This window comes from Berghia stephanieae, chromosome 4 (assembly GCF_034508935.2).
Source record: "Berghia stephanieae isolate SIO BIC M18660-M18661 chromosome 4, UCSD_Bste_1.3, whole genome shotgun sequence".
Taxonomy (NCBI): Eukaryota; Metazoa; Mollusca; class Gastropoda; order Nudibranchia; family Aeolidiidae; genus Berghia; species Berghia stephanieae.
This window is the reverse complement of record NC_088363.1, coordinates 25,707,598-25,731,689: the sequence shown is the minus strand read 5'-3', so window position 1 is coordinate 25,731,689 and position 24,092 is coordinate 25,707,598. Positions and strand designations below refer to the sequence as shown.

The 24,092-nt window shown below is 35.6% G+C and overlaps 2 protein-coding genes across 2 annotated transcripts in view; both read right to left on the bottom strand.

Annotated features, from left to right (window-relative positions):
* LOC144970308 (uncharacterized) overlaps positions 1 to 4,477 on the bottom strand; it is a 29,424-nt gene extending 24,947 nt beyond the window's left edge. The window contains exon 1 of the mRNA XM_078909803.1: positions 4,193 to 4,477. Coding sequence (XP_078765929.1) covers positions 4,193 to 4,357 — 165 coding nt within the window. The 5' untranslated portion in view covers positions 4,358 to 4,477. The remainder of the gene's footprint in view (positions 1 to 4,192) is intronic.
* Positions 4,478 to 5,250: 773 nt separating this feature from the next.
* LOC144971728 (uncharacterized protein F54H12.2-like) lies at positions 5,251 to 19,300 on the bottom strand. Its single transcript, XM_078912801.1, has 2 exons — positions 18,974 to 19,300; positions 5,251 to 5,367 (listed from the first exon to the last, which is right to left on the bottom strand). The coding sequence occupies exons 1-2, from the start codon at positions 19,298 to 19,300 to the stop codon at positions 5,251 to 5,253; spliced, it is 444 nt and encodes a 147-aa protein (XP_078768927.1).
* Between the last annotated feature and the right edge of the window lie 4,792 nt (positions 19,301 to 24,092).

The window sequence follows — 24,092 nt, the reverse complement described above, 5'->3', positions numbered from 1 at the left end:
ATGAGTCCCTACCAGCAGCAATAATTAGAAATAAGTCCTTACCAGCAGCAATATTTAGAATGAGTCCCTACCAGCAGCAATATTTAGAAATGAGTCCCTACCAGCAGCAATATTTAGGAATGGGTCCCCACCGGCAGCAATAGTTAGAAATGAGACCCTACCAGCAGCAATATTCAGCAATGAGCCCCTACCAGCAGCAATATTCAGCAATGAGCCCCTACCAGCAGCAATATTTAGAATGAGTCCCTACCAGCAGCAATATTTAGGAATGGGTCCCCATCAGCAGCAATATTTAGAAATGAGTCCCTACCAGCTGCAATATTTAGAAATGAGTCCCTACCAGTAGCAATATCTAGGAATGAGTCCCTACCAGCAGCAATATTTAGAAATGAGTCCCTACCAGCTGCAATATTCAGCAATGTGTCCCTACCAGCAGCAATATTTAGAAATGAGTCCCTAACAGCCGCAATATTTAGGATGGTCCCCTAAAACCAGCAATATCTAGCGAGGAGGCCCTACCAGCAGCACTATTTCAAAATGATTCCCTACCAGCAGCAATATTTACAATGATTCCCTACCAGCAGCAATATTTAGGAATGAGTCCCTACCAGCAGCAGAATTTAGCAACGAGTCCTTACCAGCAGCAATATTTAGCAACAAGTCCCTACCAGCAGCACTATTTCAAAATGAGTCCATACCAGCAGCAATATTCAGCAATGAGTCCCTACCAACAGCAGTATTTAGAAATGAGTCCCTACCAGCAGCAATATTTAGGAATGAGTCCCTACCAGCAGCAATATTTAGAAATAAGTCCTTACCAGCAGCAATCTTTAGAATGAGTCCCTACCAGCAGCAATATTTAGAAATAAGTCCTTACCAGCAGCAATATTTAGAATGAGTCCCTACCAGCAGCAATATTTAGAAATAAGTCCTTACCAGCAGCAATATTTAGAATGAGCCCCTACCAGCAGCAATATTTAGAAATGAGTCCCTACCAGCAGCAATATTTAGGAATGGGTCCCCACCGGCAGCAATAGTTAGAAATGAGTCCCTACCAGCAGCAATATTCAGCAATGAGCCCCTACCAGCAGCAATATTCAGCTATGAGCCCCTACCAGCAGCAATATTTAGAATGGGTCCCTACCAGCAACAATATTTATGAATGGGTCCCCACCAGCAGCAATATTTAGAAATGAGTCCCTACCAGCTGCAATATTTAGAAATGAGTCCCTACCAGCTGCAATATTTAGAAATGAGTCCCTACCAGCTGCAATATTTAGAAATGAGTCCCTACCAGCAGCAATATTTAGGAATGAGTCTCTACCAGCAGAAATATTTAGGAATGAGTCCCTACCAGCTGCAATATTTAGGAATGAGTCCCTACCAGCAGCAATATTTAGGAATGAGTCCCCACCAGCAGCAATATCGAGGAATGAGTCCCTACCAGCAGCAATATTTAGGAATGAGTCCCTACCAGCAGCAATATATAGGAATGATCCCCTACCAGCAGCAATATCTAGAAAGGAGGCCCTACCAGCAGCACTATTTCAAAAGAACCAACCGTAATAACACTGGTCCCAACCACCAGCAATATTACGCAATGAGTCCCTATCAGCAGCTATATTTCAAAATGACTCTCTACCAGCCGTAAAATTTAGAAATGAGACCCTACCAGCGGCAATATTTAGCAATGAGCCTACCAACCGCAACACTTAGCAATGAGTCCCTACCAGCAGCAATATTTACCAATGGGTCCCTACCAGCAGCAATATATAGGAATGATCCCCTACTAGCAGCAATATCTAGAAAGGAGGCCCTACCAGAAGCAATATTTAGGAACGAGTCCCTACCAACAGCAATATTTCAAATGACACTCTGCCAACGGCAATATTTAGCTTTGATTCCCTACGAGCAATGTATCAAAATGACTCCCTACCTGAAGCAATATAAAGCAAAGAGTCCCTACCAGCAGTAACATTTAAAAACGAGTCCCTACCAAAAGCAATATTTAGTAATGAGTCCCTACCAGCAGCAATATTTAGCAATGGTTGTCTTCGAGCAGTATATCAAAAAGAGTCCCTACCAGAAGCAATACTATAGCAATGAGTCCCTATCAGCAGCAGTATTTCAAAATGAGTCCCTACCAGCAGTAGTAGTTAGTAAGGAGTATCTACCAGCAGCAATATTTCAAAATCACTCTCTAACGGCAGCAACATATATCATATAGCAATGAGTCAATACCAACAGCAAAGTCTAGCAATAAAACCAAATTGAGAGAGAGAGAGAGAGAGAGAGAGAGAGAGAGAGAGAGAGAGAGAGAGAGAGAGAGAGAGAGAGAGAGAGAGAGAGAGAGAGTATACGATTGAAAAAAAAAAACATAATTATTCGAGCAAAAGGTCGATACAACAGTCATTACACTCGCTATCTTCCCGTACTCGCTAGACAGCACAGCTAAGAAGAACCGCTTTGGAAACAAAAGATGAAAAAGATGGCGAGCCGCAACCTCCCGAATCATTTCGCCGCCTCGATTTCACAAACAACACGATAACACGCCAACAGTATGTCCTCCTGCAGCCCCGAAACTCCCGTTAAAATCCGATCACTAATATCTCTATAAATCGATGCCCGGCGACGCAGCCGAGCATGGCAATCTTTCCACATACGGCTATTCCGGTTTGAACCTCAACCTTTCAGCGACCGAGCGACAATTTTTCCACTCACGTTTTCATGTTACTGATCGACTAGAAAAAGGCCGAATACGAGAGGTATATCTATAAATAGATCTGACCTTCTTCACACAATCTGTTGTTCCACCAACGAACTCCCTCCCACTTCTAATTAAACAATACTCAGGAATCTAGTCTGAATTTATTAATTATTATGTACGAAGTAATCAGTGTTACTGCAAGATAATAATTGTTTTTTGTTTGTTTGTTTTTTTGCGTATCAAGCGATTGTTATTTTTCGTTTAAAAAAAAAGCACAACTCACTAAAGTCTAACCAATGACATCCCATAAAGAAACTTTAAAAATTACAAACGAACCGTCACAAAGAAACCAGTCAAGACTGTGTTGACAGAACACACCCCCCCCCCCCCCCCCCCCCCCAAAGAAAAGAAATCCACATAGTTTAATTATGCTTTTATGCCATTTGCGATGTCTTTAATGAAAACAGTATAGTGAAAGCGATCTACCCCCCCCCCCACCCCCCCCCCCCCCCCGTCCCTAAACTGTTGCTATAGAAACCATTTCAACCATCGGTCTCTCAACCCTTCAAGTTTCGCTGGTTTTATCGACGAGTTTGTTAGTGTGTAATTGTAACGGTCGTAAAGACGATTGATAGTTACGCGTGTGAACATTACACACATTATTTAGATACTATATTTATCAGGTTAGAAATTAAGAGGTGCGCTCAGTGTCAAGGATATATAACGTTATATTATAGACATTGGCATGCGCATTATTCATCGAAAGTATATTTCCTGCGCCTGCACCGCAGCAGTATGATAAATATAACTAATGGCGAAACCGGGGTAAGCCCCATGTCCCAAATATACAAAACCAGTACATATTATAAATAATCCCCAAGGTGTGTTGTTTGTCGGGTGTATTTTGGAAAATGGATCTATGCCTATGGGACTAACAACCAACAATAACTACAAACAGTCCTCCGGAGCTCTGAGGGTGGGGACAAGATGGCAGAGGCATGTAAATTGACTTGTTCACTTTCACTTTCCTCATGCATAATCACCGTCTATGCCATGCATCTCAAAGTATGAGGATTTGAGAAATGAAAGTGAAAACATTGAGAAAATGAAAATAAATTGACACCGCAAAACCACTTATAATACAATTATTATGACGGGGGAAAGGGGCGTTGATAGAAGCAAGATATGCCATTATTACAAACCGAGTCTAGAGTTATAATATTCACCACAACCAGATACGGTTCAAAGCCAAAGTGAAGCCATATTTCCCGAGTGTTATCATGATTAGGGTTCGAAACGGGATGTCTGCTGACTGGGCAAAGGACACATTTGAGACTGGTATAATGTGGACAAAGGTCAGCAAAATCATGTAAGAAAGAAAATAATTGGGGATTTGGGAAACAAGCAGATGAAATCACTCTCGTGTTTATGAAATCATGAGGAAAAAACTTTAATGGCAGTAATATGAAATATTGCATAGCTTACATTCTCGGCTTTGATCAGGTCAGCAAATGAGTATTCTGGGCACGACGTTGCATTCGATTCACCAAGAGAAAGAACAAGTCGCACAGTTTTAGCTTTTCTTTTCACTTTAGGTTCCTTCTCTGAAGTTTTCACAGACGACAATTCTATTCTTCTCATGTCTGTCATTTTGACTCGGTCGATATATATCCCTCAGAATAAACATTCAACTATAATATATCACAACATACTGACTGCCCATGAGCTGAATCTGCCGCCATTTTGCGTTGACTGACAACGAAATTATTTGTTTTCCGGAAGGGGATTCCTCAGAATAGTTCATTCAACGGGTCCGTAACGTAGTGTTTTCCAGCTGACTTTTCCATGAGAAGAAAATTTTGCCAATCAATAAAGCGCCTATAAGTTTAAAAAGTTAATAAAATTAATATAATATAAATCTACGTTACATGAAAATGAATAAACTGAACATAGAGAAGCATTTATCACAACTTCACTGCAAAGAAAAAAATGAACTAGCTGGTTTGACCTTTGACATAGGGTTCCTCATTGTTATGGTGGTTAAAAATAGTAATACAACACGCGGTCTCGAGGTTTCCCAGTGTTGACATTTATCATTTAGTCTTATAATATTACAATTTAAAAATGAAAAAAAAAAAATCAAATATCTACACATTGTTGTGAGTTTTGCTCAATTATCTCAAGTCATGATGGAACTAAATCACGTTGTTCCTAATATTGCTTAGGGCGAAAATTTTAGGGCCACAGTTATTTTGTTAGTCAAAGTCTAAAGTCAACACTAGACGTCTAGGTGACTTAAACGAATACTTTTAATTGACTTGTTATTTTTGGCCCCATCACTTATATCTGATACAAAAACTATTAATATCTAAAAACCTCATTTTCTTGATTAATCTGTTGTCTTTTTTTTTTTACCATGAGTAGTCAAACTCGACGGCGATTCGTACTTTCGAGGAATGCGCTGATACTGCATCTGTCCACATCCACGCCCCTAAGGTCTAAAAAAATGTCAGTGCCTCCATTGGAAATGTTTATCCAATAAGTCATGTGTAATGAATTCGTAAACACACACCAATTCCACAAGACACCATCAGCTCTTTCTCAGTGAGCCATGACTCCACCACTGGGGTGTATATGAAGTAAAACGCATGCCCCGAGCCCTGTGAGGAATATAGATATTAAATTTGTCCAAACAATCGGGAGCCTCCGTGGTATAATGATAACACGTCTGACCGGTTATCACGTTCTAAGGTTCGATCCCCAGTCGATGTAGATTGGTTTTATGGGATGGTTTTTTTTCTTCTTGTTTTGTCTGACACCTTCCATACACATTGTTCAGATCTTTATCTTACACCGGTGCCTGCTCCCTAGTTTCTTAAGTTGATATTTTCAAAAATAAAAATGAAGCAACTCAAATATCTTCGTCCTCGTCCTCTCGTATTCAATGTGTGTGTGTGTGTGTGTGTGTGTGTGTGTGTGTGTGTGTTGTTTAATGCAAGCGTTCACAGCAAGGGGTAACAACGTAAAACGCATACCCTTGTGAAGAATACAGGTATCAAAATTCTCCCAATTATCGGGAGCCTCTGTGGTACGATCCCCAGTCGATGTAGACTGATTTTTTTCTTGTATTTTTCTTTTTTGCTTTGTCTGGCGCCTTTCATACACACGTGTTCAGAAGTAAAAGGCAGAACTAAGCTGAGAGAGACAGAGAGAGAGAGAGAGAGAGAGAGAGAGAGAGAGAGAGAGGGGGGGGGGAGGAGAGAGAAGGGGAGGGGGGGGGGTCACAAAGTATATTTAGGTGTGGATCGCGGAAGAAAGAAAAGGCTGTGACAAAAGGCATTATCAGTATCGTATTCGTATGTCACAAAAATTAAAGTTATTTCTATGACTTAGGTAAACAACGTTTGTACACGCCCTAAGCTGTTTTCTTGGGCGGGCTTGAGGGTGGGTCACAAATCCCGTGTTTTGATTGGTCACAATTTTATTGGTTTATTGTGTACTGAAATGACTGTTTTTACAATGAGGTTAGGTCAAGTGGTGTGGTTATGCACGCAATATGAGTTCATTTATTTTAGGTATGATCTAATTGTGTTCATATGACTCACATCATGAAAAGTACTCACAATTTTCGAAATGCCCAAACAATCCAATTTACCAGCCTTTGTACGAGGCCTGCAAATTTGTATACTTGCAATTTTGAGTGACAAAAGTCGGATTTAATAATTGGGAGGTATGGCACGTTCACATTAGCGCCAATAAAAACGTCGTTGGGATAGTCAAAAACATTTTAGACAAGTTTTTTGGTATGCTTAAAACAGCACTCAAGAAAAAAAGCAAGTCAAGCAAAATTCATAGTTCAAATAAAGAAAAGAAGATCCAGGAGAGATCTATCCTATGTTTATACTGAGACTACCTTAACCTTGTGCGGTTATGTGGTCTAGTGGTATGATGTGGGGAAGATTTTATGTCATTGATTATTGTGATAGGTTTATGTTGTTGTGAGTGTTTTGTTATGATATGACTGTCGTGTTTCGATCGAGCTGTTGTGAGTAATCTTCATGTTATGTTCGTTCACTGTCTCCCGCGTAAACGTGACGTCGTTTCTATCTTATAAAAGCTCGCGACACTCTCCATTCTTTCTCTACGACTTGACTTTTTCAGATAATAACACTTTTTCAATTTCGTTGATCTCTTCAGATCCGAACCCCCATTAATTGGTATAAGTATGATTTTACCGGGACGATTCCCAATGTGCTTGTAGAGCATTTAAACCACCCATGTATGTCCTTTACATATATGGAGAACGCCCACTTCGGAGGAGACTTTTTCTTACATTTTTCCTTTATTTTCCCTATCGTTCAGGACAATGACACTCGCTTTCGGATCGGAAGGTCCTGGGTTCGAGCCTTGCTCGACGCATAGTTGAGTCCTTGGAAAAGGCTATTTACTCACATTCGCTCACCGTACTCATGTGTAAAATGAGTACCTGACCGTTAACAGCGTTGTATCCGTCTGAAAAAATTGTAATATCGCCTAATAGGCGTCATGTATCGTTCTACGTATTATTTGTTGCTGTTGGTCAGGGACCCCTTGTAATAAGAGCCGCCCCTCTCCCACTACCCTTCCACAGAGAAAATCATCTTATGTTTTTTGTTTTTAAGGGTTTAAATGGCGTTAATTGGATTTTGCGCTATATAAAAGCTCTTTATTTTGTTTTAGATCCCACCGAAACATAACAAGCCAAGGGGCTTGTTTTTTATTGTTTAGGGTTTACAGCGCTTGTGACTCATTTAAGTCATGTCAGTAATAAGAAAGTGGGATAGCCAAAACAAAAAAAAAAGATTTACAATTAAAAGCATACAAGGGAAAGTAATGCAAAGATGACTGGTACAAATTAGAAACAGAAATAGACCCATGGAGTTTATTATCAGTGCACGTAGTCTGAGAGCACCTAAAAGTCTCATCAAGACACAAGCACAAGATTCCACCATGAGGAATACAATCAAATGCTCACAAAGTGTATAAAACAAAAAATACAATAGTACACTAAAGAGAGATGATTTATAAGGGAAAACAAAATCATCATCCAAAACTAATATTTGACTGTTTCTCTAGCTCTCTAACTTTCAGCCAAGGACTCCGGCTATGGCCAGGACAAAATCAAAGTTCACTTGTAATCTCTTTCCAAGACAAAGACAGGAAGCAACCTGGAAAAGAGGATATAATGGTGATAGAAGACATAGCAAGAGTGACCTCCCGCCCACCATGGGCGGCCAAAAGACCACCCAACGCATAAGAATAAGAGCCGCCCCTCTCCCACTACCCTTGCCACAGAGAAAATATCTTATGTTTTTGTTTTTAAGGGTTTACGGCGCAGGCGACACATTTAGGTCATTTCAGTACCAGTAAAAAGGAAGAAAAATGGGATAGTATAACAAATTTTAGATATACAATTGAAAGCACACAAGAAAGTGGACAGGTTCAAGTAGGGAACATATGTAGATTCCAAGAGCAAACTATCAGTGTTCTTAGTTTGAGATCACTTAAAAGTCTCATCCAGACACAAGCACTGGATCACACTAAGAGGAATACACTCAAATGTTTAAAAATCATAATATATTCAAACCAAATAGTTCATAACTGTCACAGTAAAGGTTGTTCACAATTATCTTATTAAATTTTATTTTATTAAGAACTGAATTCATCTCACTCCAGTTATATTTCGGTAGGCTTAGATAAACTTTACCTTCTTTATTAGATCGTCTTTCCTTTTATAGCCTTCCCTCGAATTAATTTCTAATTAGTGAATACTTTTCGTTCTACATTCTGTCACGTAGCCATTTATTATAAAAGCTGATAGGTCTAACACTCTACACTCACTTTCTCTCCACAATCTATGCCGGACGGCCAGTCGCTCTATTCCTATATATATACTGGAAGATTTTTATCTTTTGGGACTTTGTAGATATTATATCTACACCATTAAGACGCCGGAGCTTTTAACTTTGATTGTATAATCTTCAAGGATCAAACCCAAGCCCGCTGTCAAAGGACTACACAATAACTTCTTACCAATTGCCTGGAAGTGGAATTTTACGAGTCCGATCCTGTTATCAGAGGAATAGATCATCCAAGCCCATCAACTGCCTGGAAACGTAAACTTATGAACCTGACATATTATCATAAGTTACGTAAAATATTTATATCTCTATTTGTAACTGCCACGATCACTGTTTATCTCTTTTAATTAAATTCCATCATTATTTTTATTTCATTGTAAACAAATCGTTAATTGTTTTTCATTTATAGTAACTAGTAAATTCTGGGGCCTCATTCTACATATATCTTTATGCATAGTCGAGTAGCTCTTTACTCACTTGAGACCATGACATTTTGGAGGGGACACATATAAAGAATTGAATTTATTTAGTTACATATATCTATTTCATCTAACTTTAAAGTTTAAATTGTAAAACTCTTAATTGCCCCACTTGATCATATTTTAATTGAACTCCCTATTTACAGGATTAATTTTTTTTCTCTTTTTCATTTCTTCATTTAAATGGAATAGCAATTTATCCATTCATTCTTTCATTCAAATTGAATAGCATTTTATTGATTCATTCCTTCATTCATTTATTCATTTATAAATTATTCATTCATTCATTGTTCATTCATTTATTTATTCATTCATTCATTCATCCATTCATTCGTTTATTCACTCATTTATCCAATCATTCATACATTTATTCCTCCCTTCATTCTTTCATTCATACATTATCCATTCATTCATTCATCTATTCACTCAGTTTTTCATTCATTCATTCATTCCTTGTCAACTTTGTTATTACATCACTCATTTTATTTTGTTGTTTGCCTCATTCATGAATTGTTTTCAATATGTTTACAGTCCATAAGGATTCATTCACCTATCATCCAATCACTCAGTGTTGTGAACACATTTTGTAACTATTGTAAATCTTACGATATTTTATTGTTTTGTATTTCAGACATCACTGTTAAACACTCTTCAATGCCTAATTACAATTGTTGAACAACCATTGAACAAGAGAGAGGTCCCAGCCACGAACTGAGTTGGTAAATATATCCTTCATTCAGGGACGGCTGGTAATAATGGGCAGGGTGGGCAAATACCAGCCTGTTGTTTCAAATTATATGCTGTATTACCAGGTCTGAAATAATCAAATTTAAATTAGATAATTTCAAAAGTTAATACTTAAACTTTATACTTCGTACTGAAATCAATTTTTGTGTATTTTTGATAGATTGAGAATCACCATGCATCCCGTAATGCATAAACCAGGATACGCCTTTTTTATCACCCCCCCCCCCCCCCCCAACCACTCCACTCCGCCCACATCGTCATCTCATCGTCACGTCGCCTGACGGTGAACTAACTCCGATTTTTGCTGTCTGGCCTCTCCAGTACTAGGTCGGGCTAATTCAAATGAGCCCACCTTATTAACCAGTGAAAACTAAATAGAGATTTTGGCAAACGAACTTTTTCTTATTTATTGCCTTACTTGTGCTGGTACCATTGATGTAATGACTTTGGGAATGTTCCAGTATTGAATTTAATTTATTAATTTACTAATTTTATATCAATTTAGTATTAATTTGTGTTGTTTTTATATATTTGTTTATCCATTTAAACTTTTCTTTTTTTCTCGTTTTCTTTAGTGCTTCTCAAAACTCATTTATTTAAATTGTTTTCTTATTTGTTTTTTGTTGTTGTTGTTGTTGTTGTTTTGGGGTTTTTTTTGTTTTGTTTTTTTAACAAATTAATTTGTTAGTTCTTTTTTTTTTAAATTCTTAAAGAAATTACCGCTGTATTTTTATTGCCAGACAAATAAAATTTTGCAAAACAATGTATATTCTATTGTATTCCGTCTAATAAAACAAAACACTTTTATTCAAAAGTCACGACTAAATAAATATATAAAATACAACCACCATATTGGTTTCTCAACAATTGAATTAGTATACGAGAAATACTCTTCTGAGAAAGGAGAGAGTTGAATTCTAACTAAGTTATAGAGGAAATACGGAAGGGTGGGCAGATTCCGTACTTGCCCGTCCTGAAGCTAATATATACATAAGAAGATAGTTCGCGATGAAGAGGCGGGAAGCTCGGGTTGGTTGGGTAAGGAGTAAAGATAACACGGTCGTTATTGTTATAGTCTAACGAATGCATGAGGAGAAATTGGTAACATTATTTTGTCTTAATTGTATTGTATGAAGTATTGGCGAAAGCCTAAGATTAAATAAACTTTGTTTTTGTTTGTCTTATTTTGACCATGGAACTGATACTGATACTTGTCATAGCAGACCTGCCTACTTGAAATAGGAAAATAAAAATCGTAGTTTTCAGGGCTAATAAGATCGTAGATATTTTAACTACCCTTTAAAAAAATGACCGGAATTTCGTCTGTTTTGATAGATATCAAATTTTTAAAAACGAGAAAAAATGATTGGAAACGTAATAATGATGGTGATGGTGGTAGTGATAGTGGTAGCGGTGGTGGTAGTAGTAATGATGGTGGTGGTAGTAATGATGATGGTAATATTATTATTGTTATTATTATTATTATTATTATCATTATTATTATTATTATTATTATTATTATTATTATTATTATTATTATTATTATTATTATTATTATTGTACGTATTGGTGGTATTACTATTGTTGTATTTTTTGTGTGGTTATTAATGGTATCAGTTTATTGTTTGGTTCCATTTACCATTTTTTTCCACTTTCCTGTATGTGGTCATCAAATTGTATGATTTATTGTCGAAAGCCTAAGATTGAATAAACTTTGTAATATCGTATGGTAACCATCATTGTCGACGACATCGTCGTTGTCATCATAATCATCATTATCATCATCATCATCATCATAATCATCATCTTCATCATTAACAGCAACAACAACAACAATATTAACAACAAGTACTACAATAGCAATAAAAACAATATCAACATCATCATAAAATTTCCGTCATCGTCTCCACAACTATAACCAACTATAACCAACAGCATCACCAAAACCACTACCATAATTACATCCTCCTCCACCACCAACACCACCGCTACCACTATTCCAACCACTACCACCACCGGCACAATCATTCTAATCATCAAGACAGCAGTGAAATGCAATTTGAGTTCTGAATGAAACTCGAGTCATATCGCTGTTGTTGCTTCTCGATTAAAACTTTAAGGTTACTACATACTACTGAAAACCAGTAATGTAACAGAAATATTTATCTCGCCGTTGAGGGATTAAAGCAAATCTTTAATTTTTCGAGTGAACAAAATGGACTTGTATTGTCAAGGTGTTGTCGCATTATGTCTCGTCGCTTTATTTTTTAGTTGTATTCTCTTTCGTGATTCATTTTTGATTACGTTTGGAATAATTAAAATCTACTGGTATTGTCATTTCATTGTAAATGTGATTATTTGTGGTTGAAATATTATTTTTTAAAGGTGAAAAAAAATAATAATTTAAAAAAATTAATAAAAAAATAAATAAATAAATAAATAACTTTAAAAAAAAATAAAAAGATAAATTAAAAAATAAATAAATAAATAAATTTAAAAAAAACAATTAAAAAAAAAAAAAAAAAAAAATATATATATATATATATATATATATATATATATATATATATATATATATATATATATATATATATATGACCGAATCATCTTTGCCCCACCACTGTAAATAGGCTAGAACCGCCACTGCCTTCATTATTCTCTTTTACATGAGTTGGGCATCACATAGTAACTATAGACATCGTGATTTGTTTTGCATAGTGATTTGTTTTAAATGCATTTTTGGCATATTACTGTTACCGAAAACCACTTATATATTATGTTCTGAAAAGTGAGTCTTTAAAAACTAAATAATAATAAAAGGAGTCTACTAGCCGTCGTGTTATATTTAGTGATAGATAACTTGGGATTATTTTGGCATCCTATTATTGTTATCACACTCTAGTATATTAGCGTCATTGCGAATAATTGTACACAAACTAACGACGAGTCACACACATTGGTGATACATTTTTCGTAGTAACATAGTTTAGAGTACACGCGATTGACACATTGTTATGGACTCAAGTCATAACTCCGCATTGTATTGACACATTGCTTTATAAGATATAACGATAAAAGGCATCAAATTCAACATACATAATAAGTTGAAATAAGAGAGAGAGAGAGAGAGATTTCTAAAAATAGAACAGTTCATTCCAGTAAGTGTAAATAAATAAAACAGTCAGTAACAGTATCCTGTCAATATAATATATATAAAATATCGTAACTAATTTATTGCAACATGGAAGCATATAAAAGATACTTAAGTCTCGCAAAGGACTTAGAAATACCCCAGGAAAGAATATTTTCATGGTGCGAAGAGAAAGTAAAAGAAGAAAAAGAACATGAAGAAAGAATTCGTAGAGAAGAAAATGAAGAAAGAATTCGTAGAGAAGAAAATGAAGAAAGAATTCGTAGAGAAGAAAAAGAACATGAAGAAAGAATACGTAGAGAAGAACGAGAAGAAAGAGTCCAAGAAAGGGAACTAAAAAGACAAATAGCTTTAGCAGAAGAAGAAACCAAAAGGACCCAAATGATGCTGGAAATTGAAAAAACAAAAACCGGTCATGAAAGAAAACATAATAATAGTGATGAATTTTTCGTGAAACTTCCACGCATGCCAACATACGATGAACGCTCAGACTGCCTAGAATCCTTCTTACACCGATTCGAAGTTCAGGCTAAAGGTTATCGTTGGCCAGAAAGCAAATGGGCCACAGCCTTGATTAACTGCTTATCTGGAGAACCGCTAAAAGTTTTCTATACCTTAACAACTGAAGATGCAGATGACTATGGAAAAATTAAAGACGCTCTACTAAAAAGATTTAGATTAACGGAAGATGGTTACCAGGAAAGGTTTCACACTGCAAAACCGGAAAGTGGAGAAGACTTTAATACATTCGTGAACCGAATTACTCAATTTCTAAATCGGTGGCTTGAGTTGGCAAACGTAAAACAAGACGACTTTGCAGGCCTTTACTATCTCACGCTGAAGAATCGAATCTATCAAGCTTGCAACCCAGATTTAGTCGCATTCTTTAAAGAGAGAAAGCCAGAAAACTTGGACAAATTAAAAATCTACGCAGAAAACTTTAACAGCGCACATCCATTGACACCCCTTAGCAGAACATTGAAGGAACCATACTACGCTGCCGCTGCTCAGAGTCCAGGTACACCTAAAGTTCAGTACTCAAATAGAACGAGCCGATCAATCACTCGGAACACGCAAGTGAAACAAGATGATCATAGTAACAAACCATAGAACAAACAGTTCAATAGAGACCATAGCCGACCCTATCAAAACAAAACAAGAAATAGCACTGACAATAATACTGAGTATAAGAAAACCAACAAACCTATAATTAAATGTCAATATTGTGGAATGAAAGGCCACACAGCAGACAAATGTTACAAAATCGTGGGATATCCAAAAGAAACTGCAAATGCATCACTCCAAACCAGTGTAAATAATCAGACACGAGTAATGTCAGGAGAAAATATAAATGTGTATTGCGTGAAAGGTATGTCACTTTTAACACAAACTCACAAGTCAGGATCGCTATTTTTTTGTGAAGGCAAAGCTAATGGAACTGATTGCAAAATATTGAGAGACACAGGATGCAGTAAGTAGTAATATAAAAAGCATGAGAAGCCGTTGTTAAATTGTTAAATAAAAAATTGCATGATCAGCAGTTTATGACAATAGTGTGTAAGTGTGTTATAGTATTACACATGTGTAATAGGTGTGTCAATTGTATTATTGTTGTGTGTTGTACACACTTTGCAGTTATTTTTAATTGTATTATTGTGTGTTTTACACACTTTGTAATTATTAATGTCGTTAATATACATGTGTAGGAGAAACCGTTATTAAATTGTAAAATATGTATTATCATTTTATTATAGTAGTGTGTAAGTTTGTTATAGTATTAGATATATGTAAAACGTGTGTTAATTTTATTATTGTCGTGTGTTTTACAAACTTTGTAGTTATTTTTAAAATTGTATTATTGTGTGTGTTTTACACACTTTGTAATTATTTCTTAACATACATGCGCAGGAGAAACCGTTGTTAATTTCTTTAATATGTATTATGATTGTTTTATTATAGTGTAAGTGTGTTAGGTATAGTATAAGATATATCTAATCCTTGTGTTGATTGTATTATTGTTGTGTGTTTTACCCACTTTGTAATTATTTCCGTCTTAGATGTGCGATAGCTATATTGATAAGATTTAAAAAATAGATAACAAAAAGTCCATGTTTTAATGTCATTGTCCTAATGTAATGTCTGTGAATAGATACGAAGATGCAACGTCACATAAGTTAATAACACTCACTTTAAACAATGTTGATATATTTTAGAATAATAATAATCATAGGTTCAAAATTACTCATAATAGATCTCACATCTCTATTCGGATTTGAACTTGAGATATTTTCGTGCGATAGATAGACACCTTACAATTTGATCAATAAAGAATCGGTGTGTGAATACGACACATGGTTGTGAGCAAAACACTTCGTTGTTTTCTCGCTATCCTTGTCTTATGACACACTCGATACTCGTAAAAACAGACGGCAGGGAAATAATCTTCGTTCACGCGTCACGTCATCTCCAAGTGTAACCCCCCTCCTTCTTCATATTTTACAGTCTAATTCAATAAATGGAATACGGCTGCTCTAAATAATTAGTTCGAGTTATTTAGTCATATAATTATTCATCACAAGACTTCGCGAAAACGTTATAGAAAAAAAAAAAATACTATACTATCAACTTAAGTAACTGTGACTGTAATTTTGATTATCTCGCCTCATTGGACACTACATTCTAAATATCTCATTTTATTTTGTGTCACCTCACCATTACCATCGCACCATGAATTTAAAACTTCTAGCATCAAAAAAAAAAATTCCATTATTTAACTAAAAAAGATCTAGAAATATCAACGTGGCGTTACGATCATGTTACAGAAGATTTTTTTTTACCTGTATTAGACAGAGTGGTAATTGCGAATAAGCATCAGTTAAAACAATTTTTAGACTATATAAAATTGATAGAAACAGCGGTTAGCACAGCCAGAGACTATTCTTTAGGTAGACTTGCAGAGAGAGGTCAGCATTGGTTATTAGAACAAAAATTTAGATTTCTTCTTGTTTATATCACATCGGTCAAGGGAATGATTGAGGCCGCTCAACAGGAATAAGACACGTAAGTTTTTATATTTAATTTTATTTTATTTTTAAATTCCCCCTCTCCTTCCTCCTCCTGAGTTGATTTTTTTCTTCTTTTTGTCTGTTTGTTTTCCATCTTGTCTTTCATTATGATGCGATATTTTTATTTTTAGACAGCGTAAACCGCCTGGTGTGTAATCGTTATACCAATACTCTCACGATATCCGTAAAGGTTTATTGTACTCATTCACATATGAGACGAGAGATTTTAAATGAGTAACAATTATTCCCAAGACCACAACGCAACCATTTTTTAAAACAATAATACCCATCCAGTCACGGATATCGTCTGTGATTACTGGATTTATCATATTTAATACTGAACTTTCGAGACCTTCAAATCAAGATAGGACATCGTCATTACCACAACCACCACCACTACCACCGCCACTACCACCACCACCACCACCATCACCACTACCACCACCACCACCACCATCATCATCATCATTATTATCATCATCATCATCATCATCATCACCATCGCCACCACCACCACCACCATCATCATCATCATCATCATCATCATCATCATCACCATCATCATCAGCATCAGCATTCTCTTCAGCAGCAGCAAAGACAACGACAAAAGCAGTCACATTCTCATCCTTTTCGATTTCAAATACAATATAACACAAAACTCAGGGAGACATTTAAAAAAAAACTTTATTAATCAGTAAATACCCACCACCATTTATAGAACATTGAACATTAATAATAATAATAATAATAATAATAATAATAATAATAATAATAATAATAATAATAATAATAATAATAATAATAATAATAGTAATACATTTATTATTATTTTATAGTAAATTAATATGAACATCACAATTGTATGGTTATATACCTAATCATTGACATTTCGATAACAATCAAGTAGACCATGAATGTGGAAATAGCTTAATCAAGATTATTTTATTTTATTTTTTTGTTTAAATTAAACAAAGATGAAAACGATTACATTAATAGTGATGGTGATAGCGATAGTAGTAGTAGTAGTAGTAGTAGTAGTAGTAGTAGTAGTAATAGTAGTAGTAGTAGTAGTAGTAGTAGTAGTAGTAGTAGTAGTAGTAGTAGTAGTAGTAGTACAAATAGTAATGATTACAATAATGGTGATAATAATAATAATAATAATAATAATAATAATAATAATAATAATAATAATAATAATAATAATAATAATAATAATAACATTATTGGGTTACTTTGACAGTATATATATATATATATATATATATTATATATATATATATATATATATATATATATATTATATTTCGTAGTATATCAAAGTATATCATAATAATAATACATGACATTTATAACGCGCATTTGCATCACCGGGTGATGCTAAATGCGCAAAATCATCATCATATCATTCCAATATAAACATAAATAAATACCCTTCACCGTGTTGTGTACTTACAATAAAGATGATATAGCATATAAAACGGAGGGAATCATTTTTATTAGATTACACCATTGTGATAGAGACAAATTGATACCTATAATCGTAGGTTTTTCATTTATAAATTTTCTAATATCTATGATAGATTTCTGTTCATTTGTTCTACATAGACTCAACCTGACACTATCAAATAAGTTGAATTGTTTCATACATCCAGTTGTGTTTGATTTTACGATATCTAATCTCCCAAAACCACATGTTTCATTAAATATACTTGATTTATTCCACGTGTTTGTACCACCGCCATACCAGATACTTAACAAGATGAAAAAAATAACCCAACTAACAACTGTTAAAACCAACATTGAAATCAAAGCGTAAATAAGCAGTTTTTCTTTAACACGTCTGACACAATACACTCTGTTGCTATCCATAGTTAATTATTTATCTGTTATATTGAAGCAAAATGTGGTAAGTACAAAGGTGTTTGAGTAAACTGTTTAATTTTCTCCTCGCAACCTAGTTTTGAATCATTATCGAAGGTGTACCCACCTTTATTATTATTAACAAATGTTTGCCCGTTATCAAAATGAGATTTGTAGAAGGGTTGTGAAATTAACTCTCCCTCTTTACTTTTATTTACAAATGAGTTAACATTTTTTTGTTTAAAATCAGAGTTAATATTATCGCGAATTTTAATCAAACGTTGAAATTCCTTTTGATCTATTTTGATACCTTTTGGTAGAGGTGATAATTTTCTATTTTTTTCTGCGTACGGTTGAATATGAAGTCTGGTGATACCTCTCCAAGTTTTTACCCTGGCGTAAATGTTTCTACCTAATGGATACATAACACACTCTGTCTTTTTCATATCCATCTCAATTGGAGTTCTTTATTCGAATGCTTAAAACCAGGCTGTGATAAGCGCCAAGCTAGGTTTTGAAGCAGTTTGAACCAGTCTAAACCAGATTACTTTGTTATACTCGTTCAACCAATCATCTTCTTTTTTTCATCATTTGAACAACCAGGGAAATAACCCTTTTGTCGTTATTTTTAAGTTTGTGTGAATGAAACTGAGACAACAGACGTGACATACTGAAACCTTTGGCTTTCATTACAACAAAATAAACACAGTACTACATACCACACACGGAACTAGTTAGATCTTGTAATAAACGCGTGTTGTGGTAACAAACTGAACTATGCCGTGTTATGAAACTCTGTATTTCAGGATAAAATGAAGGAGCGAAACCAAAACTATCCATAAATTCCATTGTACCGAATCCGTTTTGATAGACACATACCCAGTGTTCTCCAGGTCCTCGGCTATTACCCGTATTGATTATAAAGGCACTAGGCTCTCGGGTGTTAACCCTCTTAGGAAGTAAATCCTTTGGATATACCCCTCTAAATATCCGCCTTGAAAAAATATTACATTTCAGAAAGTTTACAATGTCATAAGTATTCATCTATAAAAATCGATCAATACTTGACGGGAGTGATCCAATTCAACAATACTATCCATTTCACCGTAAACGATCACATGTATAGGATTGGGGAGGGCTTCAGAGAACTTCATTTCTAAACGCAGAGCACCGCTTTTCACCAGCTCAAACTGATCACCATCCAACAAACTGGGACTTAAATCGAAAGAGAATAATGTATATCCCCCAGAATAATCATTATAACTTATTCCGTTTCCGGCGTCCTTGTTTACTAAACCATTGGCTAACATCAGGCTGTGATACGCTCTTACATATCTGTTGCTTTTAAAATCAGGTGTTAGAGCTTTTGATGGGATTTGATGTCCATCCATGTATAAGGCTAAAAAGGATAGATCATGATGTTTGAAATCAAAAGGATTTTTATTATACGTCCCATTAAACGCAGAGCTATCTACTATACCTATTATTATCTTATTTGGGGTTTGACTTAAAAATAGATTATCTTGAATAGCGCTTAAATTACCTGTCGGGATAGCGAAAGTTTTTTGAACAACTCTTTTCAATGGATATTTTATGTTACCTTTTTTTAAAGCACTCTCGTGAGCTAGTTGAACAGCAGGATTTAATTTAGCCTTTCTGACATGAATAGACGCATGAGTGATCTTACTCCGAAAACCGGAGGTATTATCATTAGCTATCAGATTAAATGAATCTTAAGAGGGTGTGAGTCTGATTTTTACATCCACACCATTTATCAAATATCTTTCTTGATGTGTAAAGTCCAAGTGTAATCTTCCTAGCATGTCTATTTCTTTGCTGTTTGCGGTCAGGGATCGCCTGATTTTTAGTCCTTTATTCTCATCACCTGTGGTCTTTTCAGTGTGGTGAGGTGTATCGGTATAAAAAAATTGACTTGTCAGATGACTCTTCTTTGCTTCTGGACTCGAGTTCAATAATGTTTCAAAAATAGCTCTGTATGGATACAGATTGTCACTGGTTGAAACGAGAGTATCGTTTAATATGAGGTCAACCTGGGAGAACAGAGAGTGCAAGAAATAATTCGCAGGTGCCACATCCGCATTATCATCCAGATTTGTTCCATCCGCTTTTGTAATCTTGGCCTTAATATGTAAATACGTATTGGTTAAATCGATATAATCACTCGTACCTCCGCTTATTGTAAATTCAATAGGCGCTCCATGTGTTAATGTTGAGAGAGGGTGAAATTCTACAAATGATCCGCTTTGCACAGATGTTTGAGTCGGTAAGACAGTGAATAGATCTAAACCAGAATCTAAACTTTCCGATGATTGGTGATGCAACAGAGACATGTTTATCCGAAAATATCTTTGGGGTTTCTCTTCTCTCTATGTCTTACGTTTTTACCTTTGTTTCTCTTCGAGGTGCTTCTTTTAATACGTTTTCTTTGCGGCTCACCAGGTGGAGCGGGTGGTGTTATTCCCACACCACTTACAACTTTGTGAACTGCTTTATCTAATAATCGTTTTCCAGCTCTGGTAGCTCTATCTTTCACGGCAGATCTAACGCTTTTCCCGGATAACACATCACCAGCAACTTCTAAACCCGTGCGAGCAGATTCTTTGAGTAATGATTTCCCGCCTTTTTTTAAAATAGGAATAATAGTTCTGCCTATAGATCCAAGTAGTTTTCCAAAACCTCTTCCTCTGTAATTTCTCCCACCAACAAAGACTGGTAATCCGTGTCCGGCTTGTGTACAATAATAATCCTCATATGCTTTTTTATCTGCCTGAAATGCACCCGACCTCATGATGACGTCAATAATCTTCCGGTCTTTTTTTTTCGAAAATGTAATGTCACCACTGTCTTTCCCTCTTCGAATTTCACCTCCTTTCCGGTATCCGTGGTCACCAGGATCTCCACTGTGTTGAATTGAAATCGATTTATTGGTACGTAATTAATCTTGTCGAATATGAAATGTAATACTTCAGCTTCTCTGTCACCGGGTGGGATGATACGAACCAAGGGTGCTAGGGTATCTCCTACAGGTCTGGGTTGGAAAAGATCACAGTATATGTATACAGAATCGTGATCTTTATTGATCTTTACTATACCTTTGCTCTGATAATTACCACGCCCCCAGAGTAAATGTTGATCCGTAATATGAAGGATTTCGGCTAATGTTGGACTGAGTTCTATAATGCTACCTTTCCTGTAAAGTCTTATCGTAGCTTTACGAGTCGACGAGTTGTAAAACAATTTGATATTACCGTAATTTTTTTTGGATGAATTCACTTTGATTAGGTTGTTGATAGTCGAAATTAATTCATCAGCAGTCTTATATAGTCCAGAGGGTATCCGTATTGTTTTTTGTTCTGTGTCATTGTCGTTTCGGAAAGATAACCAGCACTCTTTTTCATTAATGTTACGGTAAGAATTTGGGAGTATAATTTCAGAGAGACCGACCTCGTAATTCTCATTTAAATCAAATGACTCAGCTAACTTTGTAAAAAAATGACCCGCGTGGTTATCGGGGTAATATATCATACTACTATTACTGGGTAGTGTTAAATAAAACATGACGTCATTCAGCAATTTATGATAAAGTTAAGAGTGAGTCTTTTGGAATCCACGAATTAAATGAATGATCATAACCACTCCACTTAACAAGATATTCTATACGTCCTCGTTTTCGGTGTCTCAATATTTTTTCAATGTGAAAAATATGTTCATCTCCAGTCTTTTGCAATTCCTCTGTGTAAAAAGAACCTTTTACCTCATCACCAGAATCGTCCTTTATCCTATAGGTAATTGGAGCAGTTCTATTAATCCTACTAACAGTAAATAATTCCTCGCTCCACCAGGGGAGATAACTCTTTCTAAATGTTACTCTAGTTTTACTGATTCTGACCCTATCTCCTAACTTATACTTTTCTACGCGTCTTTTTTTTTTTAGGTATATCTCTTGTATAAAGTTTTGACCAAACCTCCTCTTGGTTTTCGGGTGTCACCTCTACAGGGGCGCGACCTATACTTCTGTGAAAAGAATTATTATAATCGTTTAGAATCTGGGGCAATACGTTTAAATAGTTTCTGGTATTTTTCCACGTGAAATATCTCCATATCTTTTCTTTCAGTGTTCTATTAAAACGTTCAACAATCGCCGCTTTGATGTCGTTGTTTTCAGTAGTAAAAAATTCAACATTCTGTTCTCTTAAGTATCTCTGGAGTATCTTGTTGGTAAATTCAGCCCCACGATCGGTTTGCAGTTTCACGGGGATCCGATGATTGTTAAATATATTTTGAAAAGCTTCTTTAAGAGCAGTACCTGTTTTGGTCTTCAAAGGAATAGCCCAGGCATATTTACTGAAAACATCGATACACGTCAAGATATAGGAATATCTTCTGTTTTCCTTCTTTAGCTTTTGAAAATCCACAAGATCCGCTTGAAATTGGAACCAGGACCCGGGAACGATAGTTTTTCTGCGTTCAAAATTATACCTTACAGGTTTATGAAGACTGTAAGTGTCTTGATAAGCTAATCAACGTTTTGCGTCAGATGTTTTTGTTTTAGTAGCCTTTACCAAACGTCCAACTCCTCCAAAAGACCCAGGGTGACCGATTTGGTAATATACCCGTCTAAGCCTCTTCTCCGTCATTTATTTGTATTCTTCCCATTTAAAAAGTGGTTGTGTATTTTTAGAAATATTTGGTTTTATGCTATTGGATGGTTCACGAATAACACTCCAACGATCTGGGTGACCAATCAAATCTTGTGGGATATTTGATTCATGTAACACAGTCGCGAAAACACGCCAGCCTTCTGGATCAAAACCCTTTCGTTTTCTCAATACATCGTTAATCAAATCGATAATGTTACTGTTTCTGATCGTTTCTCCTTTATACGAGATTTCACCACGTGTGTTCCATTGTAAATCCGAGTTTTGATGAACGTGTTTAAGTAGACGCTCGGCTTTTCCTTTTAAGGTTTTAGGAACACTATCCATAATATCCTTTATACTTGTTTCATAATCATTTTTTATTTCTATCGGTTTTTGTGAATTTGTTCCAGTTTTAAAAGACTTCTCTTTTGTTTGGTCGTAACGTTTGAGATATCTCCATAATATCTGTTGACATTCATTCATTTTGTCTTGCGGGTTAAGGTCACTCCTTTGTAAAATTTCACTCATCTCATTGTCCATATCACTTAAACTTAACGATGTAGCATCGGGAACAGCTGGTTCATTTCTCACAGAATTTAACATCCTAGGGTCCACAAGTATCATTTTTTTTGCATGTTCCATGACTACTGGAGTAATAAACCACCGAGGACGTTCAATACAGGTCCCAATAAGGCTGGGGTAAATCCTCCTCTTTGTAAAATAGTTTTCTTCCTTTTAATCGATATTCTTTTAGCTGCTAATGATCGTAGACTCTGTTTGTGTCTACAGAGCTTTTTCTTTTGAGTCGATGACAGGGGTACGTTTCCTTTTAAAACATTTAACGCGCATTCGCTCAAACTTTTTACAACATCTGGTGTTGCACTTCTTAATAAGGCTTTTTTAGTACGAGAACCAGCTTTTGCTATCAATCTAATAAGTGGGATGTTTCTCTTTAAACACTTGGATATTGTCATTTTTGTAAATAAACGACCGTGTGCTCAGGTGGAAAAATATTTGACCGTAGACGTAGATGGTCAGGTGTTTTCTGTCTCAGATCAAAAAGTAAGTAACCAAATGGTTGTGAAGTTGCGTCTTTAAATGAACTTTCCACAAACTTCAACTTACTGGGATATATTTGCTGAGCTAATCTATTGATTTGACTCGCATCACGTGGGTTTTTAAAGACTACTAAGTAATGACTGTTCAGACTTATTGTTCTATGATGTTTATTTTTATTGAAAAGATTCTGAACTATATATATAGCGCTGATATTTCTATGATGCGAGCCTTTTGTAAATAGTTTTGTGATCGAATCGTCTGTTTCATTCATCAAGTCATCGATTATTACCAATCTTCTCTTCCCATCCTCCCATTCTTGCCATCTCGGTAATCCTTCTACAAATGAAATTGATTTTAGCTTTTCAAAAATAGGTTGCCATTCCGAGTAACACCACACTATCTCTGCTGGGGTTGGTGACATGATGTGTTCTATGTTATCTAGAAAGCGTATTACCCACATGGT